Below are 20058 nucleotides of genomic sequence, written 5' to 3' on the forward strand. Positions count from 1 at the left end.
ATTATCACTGTTGTATATGCTGTGTATTGCTGCTGTCCAATGTTTGGGTAAGTCTTATGTTTCTGTTAGCAAAGCTTTTGTTTGTATTAATACCAGACTCACTGTGGAATGCACATATACACTATCACATACAAAGCTCATCAAACTGTGCTTTAAACTTATTTGACATGTATGCATTTACCACACTCTCAGGCACTGCATTCCACTCACCAACCATTCTCCATGCAAAGAACCTGCTCTTTTGTTCTTCCTGTCTCTTATTGTATAAAACATTTCTTCCACATTAACCCAATAACAACCCCTTACAAACTTGTATGTCTCTATCATAACTTTTCCTCTTCCTATTCACATGAGACTGTGCAAATTGCATTTCCTCAATCCATCTTGATACCCACCATTCCAAAGACCAGGTACTTAATCTTCTCGGGACTTTCTATGTCCTCATCTCCATGAAAATTAGATGACCAAATCTGTGCACAAACGTGTTTGTTACTTTAGCAGAAATATCATCAGTGGTTCTTTCAAATTATGGAACAGTCCAAAGTCCAAAGGACTCACGTCAGGACTGTAATGGGGAAGAGTACTTAATATACATACTTCACATGAGACATCATCTTGTTTTGTGAGACATCATTTTGTTTTGTGCAAAATGAGGCTGTAAAAGTTATGGTATTTTGCTGAGAATTTTTAGACACAAAATATCTTTTAGCTACAATCAATCCTGCAGGTCAATCCCGAAAGGATAGTTACAGACAGCCTGTCACTATCACTTAATACTTAGCGTAAGCCACTATTATCATTAATGGAACGTTTGATTGCAGGTGGCAACATTTTTTTTTTTTTTTTTTTTTTTTTTTTTTTTTTTTTTTTTTTGCATGAAGAGGATTGATGTTTCTTACTGTGCACAATGACTTTATTTCTGGTTCAAAATTTTGTATTCATGATGCACAACAATTCTGTTCAAAAACTATTGTTATGAGACTGAAAAGTCTCATAATGATGCAACAACTTTGCTTCAAAATTTCAATCAAAATTCTGAAAATAGATGTGACTGAGATGTTTACTTAATTTATTTCATCACATACTTTATGCCAATCTTCTTCGAGCAGGTTGCTAAAGATAACCCACTCGTGCATCATCCATAACTGTTGATGGGCTCCCAATTCTTGGGTCATCTTTAATGCTTTGCATTTTGTATCTTCTTCTTTTCAGCCATTTTCTGTCCACTGCTGGACGAAGGCCTCCTCCAGTTCTTTCCACCTTTCTCTGTTCTTGGCAATGGTTGACCAACTTTCCCCAATAAACTCTGACAGTTCATCACTCCACCTTCTTTTAGGATGCTCTGCTTCATTTCCCTTCTTTAGGAATCCAGTTTGTAAGTATGGTGGTCCATCACTCATCTTCTCTTCTGGATAAATGTCCAGCCCATTTTCATTTTAGTCGCTTGTGGTGAAGAATGATGTCAGTGATGCGAGTCTGGCTTCTTATCCAGGTGTTTTGCTTCTCATCTTTAAATGTGATGCCTAGCATCAACCTCTCCATTTTTCTTTGAGTTGTTGTTAATTTATTTGCCGGTGCTCTTGTTAGCGACCAAGTTTCACAACCATATGAGATGACTGGAAGTATACACTGGTTAAATGTCTTCCTTATTAAACAGAGTGGGATATCATCATTTTGAAAAATGTTTTTCAATTTTCTGGATGCACTCCAGGGAAGTTGAACTCTCCTATTTTATTTCCTTTTGGAGTCCACAGTTTAGGTTAATGAGATGACCTAAGTATGTATATGAAGAGACTCTTTCCAAAAAATTGTTTTCTATTATTATGTTTTTTGGTGTTACTAAACGATTAAACATGATTTTAGTTTTTTCTCTGTTTATCTTTAGACCAACTTTTCTGCTTTCATGATATAGGTCTTCTATCATTATATTAAGGTCTTCTGGAGTGTTTGCAAAAATTATGATATCATCTGCATATCTTAGATGTGTTAAGTTTCTGTTATTGATTTTTATACCAAGGTTTGTCCAGTCTATATTATTAAATATTTCTTGAAGGACTGCTGTAAAGATTTTGGGTGATAGAGAGTCTCCTTGTCAGACACCTTTTTCAATTCATATTTTATTGCTACTCGTGTGAAGTTGGATTGTTGCTGTTGCAGTGAGGTATATTGCCTGGAGGAAGTCCGTATATTCTCCAGGCACTCCCTGATTCTGATGTGCATTGATTATTGCGTTAGTTTTGATGGAATCAAATGCTTTTTCATAATCAATGAAGGCTAAACAGAGAGACAATTGGTTTTCTTCTGCTTTTTCTATTATTTGTTTTACTGCATGAATATGATCAGCTGTGTTGAAGCCTTTACGGAATCCTGCTTGTTCTACTGGTTGATTTGAGTCTAGAAGAGGTGTTACCTGTTTGTTATTACTTTTGTGAGAATTTTGTACAAATTAGAGAGAATACTAATTGGTCTATAGTTCTTTACTTCTTCTTTGTCCCCTTTTTTAAATAACAGTATCAAAGTAGCATTTTTCCAATTTTCCGGTATCTTCCCCTCTTCTAGGCATAAATTTAGTAAGTTTATGACATGATGAATTATATTGTTTCCTCCCCATTTAATTAATTCTACCAGGACATTTTCCATTTTTCATTTGTTTTAATGCTTGTTTTTTTTCATCTAAAGTGAATGGGGGATGAATTCCATATGCTGATGGAGAGGAGTTATTTATATTTGATTTATCTGTTGAAGGATCACTGTAGAGTTCTTTATAAAATTCTTCTAGCCTGCGTAGGATTTGTTCTTGGTTCCTTATTCCTAATAACTGCAATAAAAGATAAGAATGGAACTAATCTTTTATTGCAGTTATTTGACTTTTGCCAACTGATAAATATTTTCTTAGTATTTTCATATTTTTATTGTTTTCGATTGTTTCTTTTATTTTTTTTAGTGTTATAAGATCTTATTTCATTTCTCATCTTTTTCCTTATTGTTTTGCATAGTTCTGCATATTCTATTTTAGAAATTAAGTTTTTGTCTTGTTTCATATTTCGTCTCTTTTTTAGTAGTTGTAGGGTTTCCTCTGAAAGTTTATGGTCTTTTTGTTGTTGTTGTTGTTTTTGAATTCGTTGGCTGTTGAGATTATTACTTCCGTTAGGTTTTTGCTTATTTTATTTATGTCTTCTTCTTCAAATATATTTATTAAGTCTAGTTTTTGATTGAGTTTTTCTTCGTAATCCTTCTTCTCATTTTCGATAGGGTATAAGTTAAAACGTCTTGATTTTTTGTTGTTTAGCCATTTTATTCTTTCCAATTTGGGGTTTATTTTAATTTTGGCTCTGACTAGTCTGTGGTCACTTCCTGTTTTTACTTGATTTAGTACTGAAGTATCTTGAACTATTTCTTTATTATTACACAGTATATAATCTATTTCATTTTTTATTTCTCCGTTTGGACTTCTCCATGTCCATTTTCTTTTTAGGGCTTTCTTAAAAATGCATTCATAACATAAAGCTTGTTACTGATAAAGAATTTTGTAAGAGCCATTCCTGAGTTGCTGCTTGTACCATATATGTATGGTCCTATTGTATCTATTTGGTGAATAGGATGACCTACTTTGGCATTAAAATCGCCCATTACTATAGTAAAGTTTTGATTGGTATTTCTTTTTTTATCTAGAGTGTGCTGCAGTGAGTCATAAAATGCATCAATCTCTTCATCAGTGTGGGATGAGGTGGCAGCATATATTTGGATGATCCTGATTTTAAGTTTAGAGTTTATTTTAAGTGTAATTTCAATTATTCTTTCATCTGTATAATTAAATTCTTCTATAAGTTGCGTAATTGTTTTCTTAATTAGAAATCCCACTCCGTATTGTCCTTTAGTGTTCCCATAGTATAGGTAGTCTCCATTTTTTAGTTTTATTAAATGTTCATCCTGCCTGCAAACTTCACTTAAACCTATGATGTCCCATTTTGTATCTGTGACTTAGTAAATCATTCACTACTGTATATTCCATGTTCCTCCCAATTTCAGCTCACTTTAAACAACAGCCATGAAAATTCTAGCAAAGAGAAATAAGTTACAAGTAGAAAAAGGCAAACTTTCTTTTTATCTTTGGCTAAAAACTACCTCATTCTATTCAATTTATTACCTGTCTCTGTTGCTGTCCTACTCTGCCAACTATTCTGAACCTTGATATATCTATTTTTTCTAATACCACTATCTTAAAAGCTTAGTTCCTTATCAACTGTAACTGAATCTCTTTTTCCAACTTGCATTGATCCAGCAGGTACAGATGTTGAGGCATTTGCTGTCACCAGTGATCTTATACAAATTGTTCACATGCCTACCAGAACACTAACCACTCTTAATCTCCTTTTCACTGATGATTCTTCTGAGTATACTGTGAAAAGAGATCAAGCATAGCTCTTGCTGAAATCGTCATCTTTCTTTTCATTTTTATACCAAAGTTCAAAAGAGTTGTTTAATTCTTTTGAACTTATAATAACTCTACTTTTATCTCCTTTGCACTGTTCTGATTCATCCTTACAGAAAATTCACTCTTCAATCTTCTTAGTATTCCTCCATTTCTTGCATTGATCATCTTGGTAACATCCTACCATTCCAAAAAAAGCAATATTGAATGTCTCCTTTGATTTATTGCCAGAAAGGATTAGACCTTGGTTCAGACTGAATTGAATGTTTATGAATGACGATGAAGGCATTTTTCTGATTGTTCCAAGGGTTTATACTCCAGAATTCATTCTTATTCTGTGTTGCCTTTTTATTCTTTCTTATTCTACCAGTATCAGTCCTGCAGGTTGGAAATTAAACTATATTCAGTTTCTTACTAAGAAGAGTGACAAATATTTACTATCAAATTACTGTTTAGTCACTTCAATGTTTTCTAACACTATAGAGCAAATGATTAACATTCAACTACTTAGTTAACTAGAAGTATCTCAACTAATGAACATTTGCCAGTACTGAATTCCACTACTATTGATCAACAGGTAATCTAACTTATTTTGCCCATCTTTGGACATATGCTATGAAAACGTTTGAGAATTTTCAAGTGATATTTCTATGACATTTGATCCAATTTGGTACAAAAGCTTATTAAGTAAGATATTATTGTATAGTCTGTCTTCATATTTCCAGCTGGGTTACAAATTTTACCTCCGGTTTCATGTTATGCGTGATTATAGATGAATCTTTATCCTCAAATTTGCAACTGCAATTAATGCTGTTCAGCACAGCTCTTTTCTCTCACCTACTCTCGTTTTGTATCAGTGACATTTCCAGCTGACTGAATTCTGTCCACAGTTTTGCTGATAGTTGTACAACTCCTCTTTCTAATTATTTGAGATAAGATATAATTTGATAGGTTTGTGTGGTTAGCCTAGTGGCTTTGCAACCATATGCCTGGGGAAGGAGTGTCCTAGGTTCGATTCCTGTCAAAGACGTGAGGAGCTTAAGGATCTTCCTCAGCCATAGTCACCAAGTTAGCCGGTCTTCGGGGTGGACAGCAGGGTTTTTTCATTCCTCAAGCAGGCAAACTGGCCCCCGTGAACACACACACAGGGTACAGTCATAGGATATAGTACATCAAGGAAGGCAATGGGAAACCGCCTTACTCATAGTCATTTCCCTAGATGGTAGTGTATATAGCTACTCCTAAACAGCTGAAAGGCTATAAGCATAATTTGATAGCAACTTCTGCCATCCTAAATTCCATAAATTCTGATCTCCAAACTGTCCTTCAATGAGGTTCTGGATAACCTTATTAATGTTTGCAAAATTCTTAAGAAACCCATCTTATTTCTCTCTCTCACACACAAACAAATAAAACAGTTTTGCTTCTAGCCTTACTTTTGACAACACCTAAAATCTCTGGATAAGTTGAGATTATATTCTTGATATAACCATCTTCTATTTGTACAAACATTTTACAAATATCATTTCCTTGACATTTAAGAAGTTAGGGTCTTTCTTTTGTTCAAGACATTACTTTGAATAACCACTGGCTAAATGCCCGTAGGTATCCGATGCCATCTTGATATGATTCTTCCATTGCATTCTATTTTGTGTAAGATGACTCAGTTTGTGTATAGAGTTTCCACACCATTTGACAATGTCATCGCCCCATTCTCTGCTTGGTCTTCCTTTTTTGTTCTTTCCTTCAATCATCCCAAACAGCAGCATTTTTATTTTTCTCTCATTGTTCATTCTACATATATGGCCAAAGAGACGTAGTTTCCTTTTGATTATTTTCTGGATTAGGTTTTCTTTTAGTTGCATTTGTCTGTTGATTTCTTCATTGTTTACTTTCTGGATCCAGCTTATTCTCAAGATCTTTCTATAGAACTTCCTCTCAAATGCTAATATCCTCCTTTCAAATTCTCTCAGGAGTACCCATCCATAGAGCATGCTGCTAAAGGTACAGGATTCTACAATGTGCAGTTTAGTTTGCATCTTTATAGCTTTGCTCTTCCACATTTTGTCCATGGCGTTTAAAATAGTGTTGCTCAGGCTATTCTCTCACCTACTTTTTTTAGACGCATGATTTGGGGTCCAAGTCATGCGTCATGTAGCATCCAAGATATGTGAAATGTTGCACATTTTCCAGTTGAAATCTGTCTATTGTAACTCTGTTCAGTAACTCCTGTTGTCCAAATATCATTGTTTTAGTTTTTTCAAAGTTGACATTTAGTCCATATCTTTTTCCTTCTGTGTATAGTGTTTGTAATGTCTGTTCCAGCCTTGCTGCATCTTCTTCAATCAGGAAGATGTCATCTGCAAAGCAGAGTTAGTTTGTCCTCATGCCATTTATTGAAATGCTTCCACCTTCTTCTTTAATCTTATCTAGTGTAGTCCGCACGGTTAGCCTAGTGGCTTTGCACTTTGCAACCATATGCCTGGGGAAAGAGTGTCCCAGGTTCGATTCCCGTCAAAGACTTGAGGAACTTGAGGATCTTCCTCAGGCATAGCCAAGTTAGCCAGTCTTGGGCATGAGCAGTAGGTGTTTTTCCACCAGTTTATCTGGGGTTTTTCATCCTGCAAGCAGGCAAACTGGCCCTGTGAACATATGCTTCTACAGTCACGAATATAACCCCCCCTCCCCCAGCGGCAGACTAGGTGACAGGTCGGTTGGGAGTCATACTAACAAGTAGTCACATATAAGTACCATGCGGACCCTGCATAGGAAGCGGGAATAACGCGTAGTGAAAGAATAAAAAGTGTTCTTCCCAGATGTGTGATGAAGATGATTGGTGATATTTCCCTTATCTTGTGCCTTGACTAGTGGCAAACCAATCTCCAGTTGCACCTGCTATCCTGATTTTTGCTTGTGCTTGGCTCTTTATATCTTTCAGTAGGCGGATCAATTTATTGTCCACACCATAGGATTCCAAGACAGCCCATGTTATATTTTGGTCAATATTATCAAATGCTTTTTGAAAGTCAACGAAACTGCAGTATATCTTTTTGTTCTTTCTTCGAGCTTTCTCTGCTATTACGAATGGGGAAATATGATGAAAAATTATGAGTTGTTTTAATTGAAATGGGGCCTGTTCAAAATAAAAATATAATATATCCCAGAGATACATATGGTCATAAATTTGGCGACACGTATTATAATAGAAAAATGGAAAAAACAAGAGCTCTTGCCAAGAACATGGCTCATTTATTCCGAAACTTTAAATTCTGTTTTTTGCTTTTGTTGCAAACTTGTCGCACCTACTGAATCACCTATTGAGTCTTGTAGAAGGTTATAACGATTGGAGAAACGTAAGTACAACTTTACATAAACATGAGACTAGTTTAACTCACATGAAAAATTTCTTAAAATGGAAGGAACTTGATAAAAATTAAAAAAAAAAAACTACTATTGATTTCCAGACTCAAAGCATGTATGAAATGGAAAAGAAACATTGAACGAGTGATTTAGAATGCTTGATTGAAATTATAAAATTCCTTGGTAGCGAAATTTAACTTTTCGCGGATCATCTGATAAATTATTACTATTATTACGGGCAACTCCAGGGAGTCGTTAGACTCATCGAGGGAGGCGCCAAATCATATTCATCACAACTATTCGACATTCATACAGTATCTCATACCTCGCCTTAAACTCATTCACTGTCACAGCATCCACCACAGACTCAGGGAGCACATTCCACTCATTCACTACTCTAAAAGTAAAGAACCCAGCTCTAACACCTTTACTAACCACGCTTTTGCCCAGTTTCCATGGATGTCCCCTAGTCCTCCCACAACCAGCCCTGTTCTCAAAAATATCTTCTGGATTAATTTTATAGAAACCCTTCAGCAATTTGAATGTCTCAATCATATCTCCCCTCCTCCGCCTATCAACCAATTTTTGCAACCCACAAATCCTCAACCTGTTCTCATACGGTTCATTCCACAGACCTGTTATCATCTTGGTCACTCGCCTCTGGATCCTCTCCACCTCCTCCCCATCAAGAAGAAACCTAGGTGACCAAATCTGAGCACAGTAGTCGAGATGGGGTCTTATCAAGGCTCGATGCAGAGAAATCTCTGCTTGTCAACATATTCTTCAGCAACCAAGTGATTTGATGAGCTGATTTGGCCACTTTTGCAATGTGTCCCCTAAATTTCAATTCCTTATCCACCAACACTCCTAAATCTCGTGCCTCATCAATTTCCTGGAGCACGGTTCCACCAATGCAGTAAACTGCCGCCAATCTTTTCACCCCAAAATGCATAACCTTACATTTTGCCACATTAAATTGACATCCATTCTCCTTAGCCCAGACCTCCAATCTATCCAAATCATCCTGCAAAATTTTGACGTCATCTGCATTCACTATTGCCCTACCCAACTTTGCATCATCCGCAAACAAAATGAACTGTTCCTCTCAGATCCTTTCCTATATCATTTATGAACAAATTAAACAGCAGTGGTCCAAGAACAAATCCTTGTGGCACACCACTAGTCACAGGCCGTCTTGTGGACTTTACTCCTGAGTAAACCACTCTCTGATATCTCTCCGTCAACCACCCTCCTATCCATCTCACCAATCCTATGTCCATTCCCATATGCTGCAATTTACTGATTAGAATTCCATGTGGTATCCTGTCAAAGGCCTTAGCAGGGTCGAGTAGAATCACTGTAAACCCATTACCCTTATCCAGTTCAGCCGTCACTGTGTTATAATATGTGAGCAAGTTACTGAGGCATGACCTACCCTTCACAAAACCATGCTGTCCCCGATACAGTATCCCATTTTCTTCTATCCAATCTTGCATTTTCCTCTTGACTATTTTCTCTAAGACCTTGATAATGATTCCTGTTATGCTGATTGGCCGGTAATTTTCAACAGCAGCCTTGGAACCACCTTTGTGCAGTGGAACTATTTTCCCCTCTTTCCACTCCCTTGGGACTGATCCAGTCCTGAGGCTCAAATTAAACAAAATGGTCAAGGGCACTGACAATTCTTTGGCCGCTTCACGTACGACACGAGCTGGTATACCATCCAATCCCACAGATGTATTGACATTGAGGTTCTGTAATAGACTAGTTACCTCTACTTCATTCATCACAATTCCAGTATAAGCTGTTGGTTCTTCCATTTCTGCAAAGTCACCACCTGGATGTTATACTCTTGCAAAGTGCTCGCTCAGTAATTCCACAATATCGACTGATTCGGTTACCTCCCTACCCTCAGCATTTTTTAAGATCATTCTACCATGAGCATTTTTCCTTTTACTTGCAACATATTGAAAAAACTGTTTGGGATTCTCTTTAGCCTGCCGTGGCCAATTTCCTTTCGTAATCTGCTTTTGCTTTTCTTACCACCCTTGTTACCATCCTGGCCTGAGCTTTATACTGTTCCTGCACCTGCCGGTCACCTTTCTTCTTAAATTCCCTCCACAATTGTTTCTTTTTTTTCAGCTCAAGCTTAATAGTGTTATTCATCCATTTAACCCCTACTTGATTTATTATTCGGACTCTTGGTATACAGTCAACCATTGCCTCCTGCAAACAGTTCTTAACCACCTCCCATGCACTATCAACATCCAGCCCTTGCAGTTTTACATGCCATGGCATTGAGCCAAGCACACACCTAAGCTTGTCATACTTACCAGCCCGGTAATTCCACATGTACCCTGTCTTAATTGTAAATTCGACTCCTTTAGCCACCTCCCAAGTCATGACCTTATGGTTACTCTCACCAATTGGTGGCAACATGGTCATGTTCGTTACAGCCACATTCTCAGTTGCAATTACTAGGTCCAGCACTCTCTGCCCCCTGGTATTTTCCAATACATGTTGCCGTAGATAGTTGTCCCTTAATAACCGCATAAAATCCAATTCCTTCCTCCCATGTGCCCTCTCCTCTTTCCAGTCAATATGACCATAATTGAAATCACCCATAATAATTACCCTCCTTCCACTCATTTCTTCTATTTGCTTATGCATACTATCCCCACCATCCACTCCATCACCCGGTCTATAGCAGCACCCAATTGTATATTTTGTTCTGCTAGATTCTATCTCACACCAAACAGCCTCAAATGTGCTTTTTTCCCCATCCTGCTGTTCAACTTCTATACTCCTTGGCTGAAGCTCATCAGCTATCATCAATAACACTCCTCCCCCCTTTTTATTCACCCTGTCACTCCTGAACACACTATACCTGTCGCATTCAATCCCACCAGCTTTATCATCTTCTGTCAGCCATGTTTCACTAATACCGACAACCTGTGGCCTGGAAGTGCCAACCATGGCCAAAAACTCTTCCTTCTTGTTCCTAATACTCCTGGCATTAGTGTACATGAATCGCAGAAGCCCATTTGTCCCATCCCTACTTTGATGCCTTATACTAACTATCCCATTCTGATTTGTTGTCCGTCGTACTCGCTCGGGCATAATATACTCATTCATACACTTAACTGCCCCCCTGAAGTCTGCATATCTACTCCCCCCCTCTTAATAAATCTAGTTTCCCTGAGTCTGTACATCCACTTCCACATCATTCATCAACACTCTTTCAAGTCTCCGTACACCAACTCCATTCAAATGTAACCCATCCATCTTATATAAGTCCTTTCGCCCATCGAACTCATTCCACACATCCACAAATTCCACACCACTCTCCATGCATAACCCACGCATAAAGTCATTAGCAATTATGGCCCTCCTTCTAAACACTTCGCTGTCATACCGCGGTAAGATACTCACCATCCTAACTCTCTCACTCTTCTCTTTTGCTACCTCAAACAACTCCCTCACATCCTCTATCATTTCCATTTTGTCCTCTTTCAAATCATTCGTTCCTGCCACCACTATCAATTCTTTCACCCTCTGTTTTTGCAGTCGAATAGATTCGCTGACGTTCTTTATGTTCGCACCCGGCTGGTACGACTTCGTTAAACTCTCAATTATTATGCCTCTTAATAGCGAATCCCCATACAGCACTCGCTCCTTCATTTTATTGATGTTTACGAACATTCTATTATTTGCTGTCACAGACTTCCGCCGGTTATTTGTCGGTACGTTCAACACACATTTTTCCATACGCTCCAGTTGTCTTTTAGCTCTGTGTATCGCACCATTCAAACGGGCAATTTTGCTACTCGCATTTATCTCACCATTTTCATTATCGATCAAATCATCCATTCTTTCTGTGTTTCTACCTTCATTTACACTTTCAGCGACGCTCTCACACCTATCTGGCACTACCACGCAATTCTCTAGCACACCGCCATTTTCTACATTCTGACTATCGTTAACGATATCACTCTCGACACACGAAACACGCTTGAAGTCCTCATTCTCTTTACACTTTCTACACATATTAACTCCACTATCACTTTCTAACCAGACTCCCACCGCTCTTCGCAAGGCATACATCTCACAGACAGCACATTGCATAAATTCGTTTACATCAAAACTCTTAAACAAACATGGCGACCTGGCCGCCATTTTTTTCTTTATCGGTGCCATGTGTACGCTATCTTTTCTTAAAAATAATAATTAAAATAAGAGAAAACACGCAAAAATTGCACAGACACACCAAGAAACAAAAAGCAAACAATACTACTTAAAATTCTAGTAAAATATCTAATGTTAACACAAAATACTACTAATCTTTTCAGGAGCTCTCGACAAGCCGACGATCTAATCAGTGCAACACCAAGCGAACAATTTTTTAGATCAAACATAGCAAACAGTCGAACTGTTTGCTATGTTTGATCCTGTTATGGAAAATCATGTTGAAAGTGCCCTACAACAAAACAATAGAGTACACTATTTGAGTAAAGACAGTCAAAATGAAATATTGGAAATTTTAAGTAACGCAATCAGGCATACAATTTTATTATCAATTCGCAAATCTAAATATTATTCCATAATTTTAGACTGCACACCTGATGCAAGTAAAACAGAACAAATGACCATTATTATTCGCTTTGTTTCCTGTGACAATGGAATTGTCAAGATCAGAGAAAACTTTTCAGGATATGGTTTATGTGCAACAATAATGGAACAACTGGAAAAATGGAACATTCCCATTGAAGACATACAAGGTCAAGGGTATGACAATGGGGCAAATATGAAAAAGAAAAAATATCAGCTTCAAAATTTGCTTTCGGACAAAAATCCTCGAGCTTTATACGTGCCATGTGCTGCTCATACTCTAAATTTAATCATTAACGATGCAGCCAAAGTGAATGCAGATACAATTAGTTTCTTTGCAATTAGTTACAAGAACATTAGATGATGGAAAGACATATAGTGCAATTTTCTTAGCCTTAGCAAAGGCATTTAACAGGGTGCCACATGATAAGCTGATATTTAAGTTGCAGCACATGGGTCTGGATGTTAGATTGGTCAACGGGAACCAGGATTGGCTGTCTCATAGGTATCAGAGAGTTGTGTATGGTGGAGCAGTTTCAAGGAGGCAGAGGGTTACAAGTGGGGTCCCACAGGGCTCAGTACTAGGACATATTGTTTAACCTTTATATCAATGACATTGCAAGGGGATATTCAGTTGTTTGCGGATGATGCGAAGCTGGGAAGGATTATTAGTAATAGTGCAGATGTGGAAGCCCTGCAAGAGGATTTGAATAAGCTAGATAGATGGGCAAATGAATGGGGGTGTCAGTTTAATGCAGCAAAATGTAAGGTCTTGAGGTTTGGGAAACATCGATGGGATGCTGCATACTCTATAGGAGGAGTTATACTGGAGGAAGTAGAGGAGACAAGAGATCTGGGGTTGATGATTGATAGAAACCTGAAATTTAGGGGACATATTGCAAAGGTGGTGAAGGTAACACAGAGGATTACTGCAATAATGAGGACACTGACCTGCAGAGATAAAACAGTTATCATTCAATTGTATAAGACTCTGATCAGACCACACTTAGACTATTGTTATCGGATTTGGTCCACAGGATTTGAAGGGAATAAATTAATTGTGGAAAGGGTACAAAGGTAGATAACAAAGATGGTTTCAGAACTGTACAATGTTAGTTATGAGGATCGGCTCAGGGAATGTGGACTGCAGAGTTTGGTGGATAGAAGAAGGAGAGGTGATATGATTGAGACTTTTAAACTGTTGAGAGGTGGTTACAGGGTTGATACTGGGGAGTTCTTTCGCTTGGTTGAACAGCGGGAAGGAGTGATGACAAGAGGCCATCCCTGGAAGTTATGAAAGGAAACTGTGAGCAAGAGTGCGAGGAGTGGTTTCTTTGTGTGGAGGGTGATTGAACCGTGGAATGCATTGCCTGAGGGAGTGGTGAGAGCAAGAACGGTCAATGAGTTTAAGGAGTGGTATGATAGACTGTGTGTTTCTTAAGGGGGACCTCCCCTCGATGAATCTTGACAGACTTTATGTTCTTAGGAAGGACTTCCCACGATGAGTCTTTTGACTCCATGGAGGCCTGAATAATAATAATAATAAAAAAATTTCTTTTCATTCTCTTACAAACGTTGGGAAATCCTTTTAAACTTCGTAAAAAATTTAACATTGAAACAGCCATCAAAAACATGATGGGAAAGTAAAATTAATGCAATCTGCCCTCTGCAATATCAGTTAGGAGAAATTTATGATGCACTTTTTGAAATTTTAAATAATGAAAATATTAATAAAGAAACTCAGCATGAAGCACAAACCTTAATGCAATCTGCCCTCTGCGATATCAGTTAGGAGAAATTTATGATGCACTTTTTGAAATTTTAAATAATGAAAATTTTAATAAAGAAACTCAGCATGAAGCACAAACATTATGTGCTAAAATAAAGGACTACAAATTTATTTGCTCTCTTATAACTTGGCATGATTTACTTAACAGAATAAACCCTGTGAGTAAAATGCTTCAAGACAAAAATATGAACATTATCCTTGCTTTACAATCTATCGAAAACTTAAAAATATTCTTACAAGAGTATCGATCAGATACAAATTTTAGAAGTTCTAAAAACGGCAAAATAACTGAGTGAAGAGGTGGATGGAGAACAAGAATTTAAAACCGGTACGGAAGTTCGATGAAGAAATAAGACATGACAATTGGACTATGAGCATCATGACGAAATGCCACAATCACCAGAAGATAAATTTAGAGTGAATGTGTTTTATACACTTCTAGACGTTGCAATGCATTCGTTAATAGAACATTTTGAACAACTAAAAACATATTATGATAATTTCAATTTCTTGTATAGATTACTACAAATTAATAACGAAGATTTACGAAGAAATTGTGATGATTTAGAGATTCTCTTGAAGGACTGCGACAATAAAGACGTAAATGCAATAGAACTATATGACGAGTTATATGCTTTCCGGGATATTTTTCGGAAGGATAATTTAAATATTCAAAAGCCCTTTTGATATTCTTAATTTTATTGTGTCCAATAACTTATCTTTCCCTAACTTTTCAATTGCTTTAAGAATACTATTAACCTTAACTGTTAGTGTAGCGAGCGGTGAACGTTCCTTTTCCAAGTTGAAATTGATTAAAACCTACTTAAGAACAAGTATGTCACAAAAAAGGCTTGTTAGTTTGGCGTTAATAGCTATTGAAAATGATATATGTGGGGAATTAGACATTAAGACCAGTATTTCTAATTTTGGGAATATGAAATCAAAAACCCTAAAATTTTAATTTAAAAAATTTCAAATATATTTATGTAATTTAATATATTTTCTGTTAGTCCGTAAAGATGTTATTTTTTGAATACTTATATTAAAACTAATATTAAAACTTATTAAAACTAATTATTTCTGAATTCTTTTCTTATTTTCTCATCTATGTTGAAATTCTTTTATTTTCCTAAAAGATAATTCCACTTATAAAAATTATTAAAACTTTTTTACAAGTTACTAAGAATTTACTAACTTATAAAATGAAAGAATTTTTTAAACTTTAGTTCAAATAAATTTTAACTTTAATTAAAATTCATTTTAATTTTGTTAGTGATTCGGGTCGGTGAGAAGGCTATAATTCAACGATTAAAGTGAAGTGGCTTTATCAAAATTTGCTTTAACTTTTGAGAATTTTTTGAATATTCAGGTTTTTAACGATTATCCTGCCTAGTCAACACCCCGGTTCGTTACATTTAGTGAACCAACGTGTGACTGTTCTGTCAATATTTATTTAAGAAATTTCAAATAATTTAAATTTTTATTATCGTAAAAGAACCACACACTTTTCCTGGATCGTTACAGGGGCGCTTAGATAGAAATTGCATGTGGGCGGCAAAGACCCTAGTGCCGGCTCTGATCACAATGATAGTACTAGATTGCAGGAAACTGATAAGGCTAGGAATTTGGGAGTAATGGTGGACAGAGTTGAAATTCAGATGGATATTGCAAAAGTTAGCAAAATAGCTCAAAGGAGTACTTTGTTGAAGAACACATTGACATGTAAAGATAGGTTATTATCCCTCTTTATAAGGCTATGATTCGGATGCATCTGCTGTACATAAATTTGGATCCAGAAACAAGTGACCAAGCTGGTGACTGTGAGGAAAGATTGAAGGTATGAGAGTTGCAAAGTTTAGAAACTTATAACTTACTAAAGGGGTTCTATAAAATTGACACAAAAGAACTTTTTCAGCACATGACAAATAGAGAACTAGGGAGCACTCTCTGGAAGATGTGAAGAGTATGGTTAGTAGAGGTGTGACTTTTTTTTTTTTTTTTTTTTTTTTTGTTTGTTTGTTTAGAGTGGTGAGTGATTGGAATGGATTGCCAGAATTAGTTAGGAGTGCTCAGGCAGTGAATGAGTTTAAGGAGAGGTATGATAGGCAGCATGCATTAATTTAGTATGGATCTTCCCAGTGAGTATGGGGATACTTGTATAATAATAATAAATCACAAATTTATTCAACTGTCGATTAATGGACAAATTTATCCATTAATCTCGCATTTGGGGGTGGTCCTCCTAGGAGTTTCATAATAATTCTTGACTAATTACATAAAACATCAGGTTGATTAATGATTTTCTCACCAGTTCACTCCACTTTCGCATAAAGTTCAATTAATAATAAAATTCACATTTGACTTCCATAGACGCTATGGTCACTCCCGTACCTCACCGGGTTTTGGGAGTGAAGTCTTCTACTAGAATAAGTGGTAGGGGTTGCAGATTCTCTTTCCACAGAGTTAGTAGGATGATCACAAACATCCATGCCCATGGCAGGATTTCAGCCTGCAGCCTCTTGGCTAGAGAGAGAGGACACGCTAACCACTCAGTCAACCAGACCAGCATTTTAAAAATATATGCAGTTTAATTCCAAATCCACAGAACCAATTTTTCTTCTTATTTGTTCATTCCTTATACTGCTGTGTCTTGGAACTGTTGTCTTCCTTTATTGTATTTTCTAAAGAGTGTAATCTGTAGGTTTTCAGATTCAATGTTGACAATTCCCCCTCCCCCTTGCTGGTTAAACAACCTCTCAATTGCAGAGCATTTAAAACTTACTGGAACTTTTTTTCTTGAATCCTCTGCCAAAAAAACGTTCCTGTATGATATACATGGTCCATCAAGATGCTATGTAAAAGAATGTTAAAAGTGTTTTACAGATGATTTATTGTATTGGTTGAATTTATTTTTTACCAGATTATCTTACTACACTTTTTTTTCTAGTGCTATTATAAAGATCCAGATAACCGAAAGAACCAAATATGGTTGGTTGGTGGAATTAAAAACACTAATTGCCATTACAGAAACTAGCGTTTTTTAATTATGGCTAAAACAATCAAGGCAACGAGGCCAGTAAATCGTGTGTATTCTCTAAGGAGTTTGTATTGTGATGGAATAAAAATTCTAGTTTAATGGCATAGTAATGGACCTTAACATGTCATTTTCAAGGAGATGATATATATATATATATATATATATATTTGAGAGTCCAGTGGAAGTAATGAAAGTAATTTCTGGAAAATATTGAGTATGAAAAAAAAAGTCGAGGAAACAATTTGCAGAGGCCACTGGATAGGGAAGGGAGGAAGTGACTGAGACTTATCAGCCGTTACTGGATTAATGTGAGGAAGATTTTTCATAGAATGGGAAGGAAACAGAAATAAAATAAGAGGTCATCCCTGGTTAAGCTGTATCAGGAAAGTTCTGTATATGTGACAGCGGAACCTTCCATTATGTCTTTTGACTTCATGGGTGTCTGATAATAATAATATATCTCATACTGTGGACTTATTTATGCAAGACAAAAGCCAGACCACTCTATTTTACCAGCTCTCCTTTCTAGGATATAAAATTTCAGGAGTTTGAAACTGTGGTATTCAAAGGGCATTAGTTGCATAACATTTTTTGTTGTTTAAGCATAATCTAAATAATAAATAAATGCAACCAAAATGAAAATGATGCAGTAAGCTTGTTTTGATGTTGAATAAAGCCATGCCATAACATGATGGATTCCTTGGCAGGGGATGGGTTGTATTATATGTTTTATATTAACAGTCCTTGTACTTCAACTGCTATATCAATAATGTTGCAGTAATATTATTGAATAGTATTGTTTACTGAATTTAATACTAATAATAGCAATAATATCCTGAGACACTGTTATATATTTTACTTATATATTAAAAAATAAACTATAACAAAAATCATGCTTATAAAATACATTGTTGGAAGTTTTTTCACTTGGTTTCTGTAATTTATATAATCCATTGTTTTTGACATATTTATGATGACCAGTGATATGATGCACAGTGCTTATTGCACTGTCTTGTTGTGAGACATCAAGTGAACGGTAGGGATGGGAGCTTAGCCTGCAGACCATCCAGAATTCCTGGTTGGGCTAAACTTTAAAAATAACACATTCACACTCTTAGGCTTCAAACAGTCCTTGTACTTCAACTGCTATATCTTTTTTTCCTACTCCATTTTGTCCTTGGATTCTCTTCCTTTCAGTAAACTCAAACTCAACAGAACTGAAGATAAGCACCAGCATTGTAAGATGTGTCAATGAAAGAGAAACGGCAATAGCAGAGGAACTGTAGAAATATCATCCACATAACTTCCAAATTCGAAGGCAATTTCATTCAGATGTCAAGTGATCAAGGAAAGGAAGGAACTGTTATAGTATTCAGCATTACATATAATGATAAACGTCTAGAATAGGGGTCAGTTTCAAATTGGACAATGATTGAAGGATTTTTCAAATCATTAGGGAGAGGCATTTTCATTCCTCTCCCTAATGATTTGAAAAATCCTTCAATCATTGTCCAATTTGAAACTGACTTGAGCTATTGAAGTTTGTTATACTTATCACAATACTACACATATCTCATTATTATTAGATATGTTAGTTTAATAAATTTGTGTAAGCTATAAAATAATTGCTTTTTTAATTTTTCTTCTAGGTGGGTCGAAGCTCTCCAGAAAGCTTCACGTGCAGAAAGTGCTAGCTGATAACCAATTTGTTACCAGTAACTAATTTCATCTGTTACAAGTATTTGTACAGTGATGTTTTACAACCATCTGGACAAAAGATAAAAACTCTAGTCAAATTTATTGCTTTTGCTCTCACCAATACCTACTTGAAGTTTCACTTGTTTTCTTTAAGGAGACGTCTGCTTGGAAGTATGCATATAGATTTTTATTAATGTGCTGTATAAAGATCTCTTTTGTATAAAAAAAAATTCTGTGCCACTGGTGGCTACAAGTACTGTACATGTGGATCATATTGTTTTTATTATTATTACAGCATTTGATTTTAAATAGATGAGAAATGATTAAATCACTTTCAAAACAACTTTGTAAGTAACCATTCATTTCATGTTTTCACATAATTCTACATTGTTATGAGCAGGCCTAGAGAAATTTCATAGAAATGCTGGTCTTGAACGCATAAGCAACAGGAATCTCTGTGCACGTGTGTGAGGGGCGGGGGTATAGAGTTCAGTGAATTATGATTTTGTATGATTAACAAAAATAATAATAAAAAAAACCGAATCATCACTTATTTTAATGAAAATTTGCTGATCAGTAAGGTTTCTTTTTCAGTGAAAAATGTACAAAATTGCAATTAATTGGAATATTTCTAAGATAAACTATTTTTGATATTATTGCTTCTTATGGCCATGTATGTGTTTAGATGTTTATAAATTAACCCATTGAATTAGAAACCTTTTTATGCATTACTTTGTTCTAGGCAACTATTTACGAATGCTGCTGTCAGTAGTTAATAGTATTGATCACAATGGGCAAAACAAAGGATCTTTCAGAGTTCGATAAAGGGCTTATTGTAGGTGCCATGTTGGAACCACAATTTTGAAAGCATCAGAGTTGACTATTTTCTCAAAAGAGATTGCTGTCGTCTGAGGTTTGTAGACAAACAGAACTTCCTGTGTGCAGCAATTGACTGAAGGCTGTTCCCAACCCGTATCTCACCAAATATATTCTATTTCCTTAAAAGAACTTTCAATGTTACTTTAAGCTCATTTCAGAATATAAACCTATACCATGTAAATATTAGATCGGTGTGGTCAAATTTGAATAATTTAATGTTGCTTTTCTCAGAAATCAAACAACTTGAAAATGACT

The 20058-nt window shown here is 36.1% G+C and overlaps 1 protein-coding gene across 3 annotated transcripts in view; it reads left to right on the top strand.

The window, feature by feature from the left end:
• The window catches only part of LOC150101904 (FYVE, RhoGEF and PH domain-containing protein 2-like), a 310945-nt gene extending 291678 nt beyond the window's left edge, over nucleotides 1–19267 (top strand). For all 3 annotated transcript variants that reach the window (XM_090400010.1, XM_090400009.1, XM_090400011.1), the window contains one exon: nucleotides 18876–19267. In XM_090400010.1, the coding sequence (XP_090256136.1) occupies nucleotides 18876–18924 (49 nt within the window). In that variant the 3' untranslated portion in view covers nucleotides 18925–19267. The remainder of the gene's footprint in view (nucleotides 1–18875) is intronic.
• Nucleotides 19268–20058: the final 791 nt, after the last annotated feature.

This window comes from Typopeltis vanoorti, chromosome 11 (genome assembly GCF_054136105.1).
Source record: "Typopeltis vanoorti isolate ZY-2024b chromosome 11, IOZ_Tvanoo_1.0, whole genome shotgun sequence".
Lineage (NCBI taxonomy): Eukaryota > Metazoa > Arthropoda > Arachnida > Uropygi > Thelyphonidae > Typopeltis > Typopeltis vanoorti.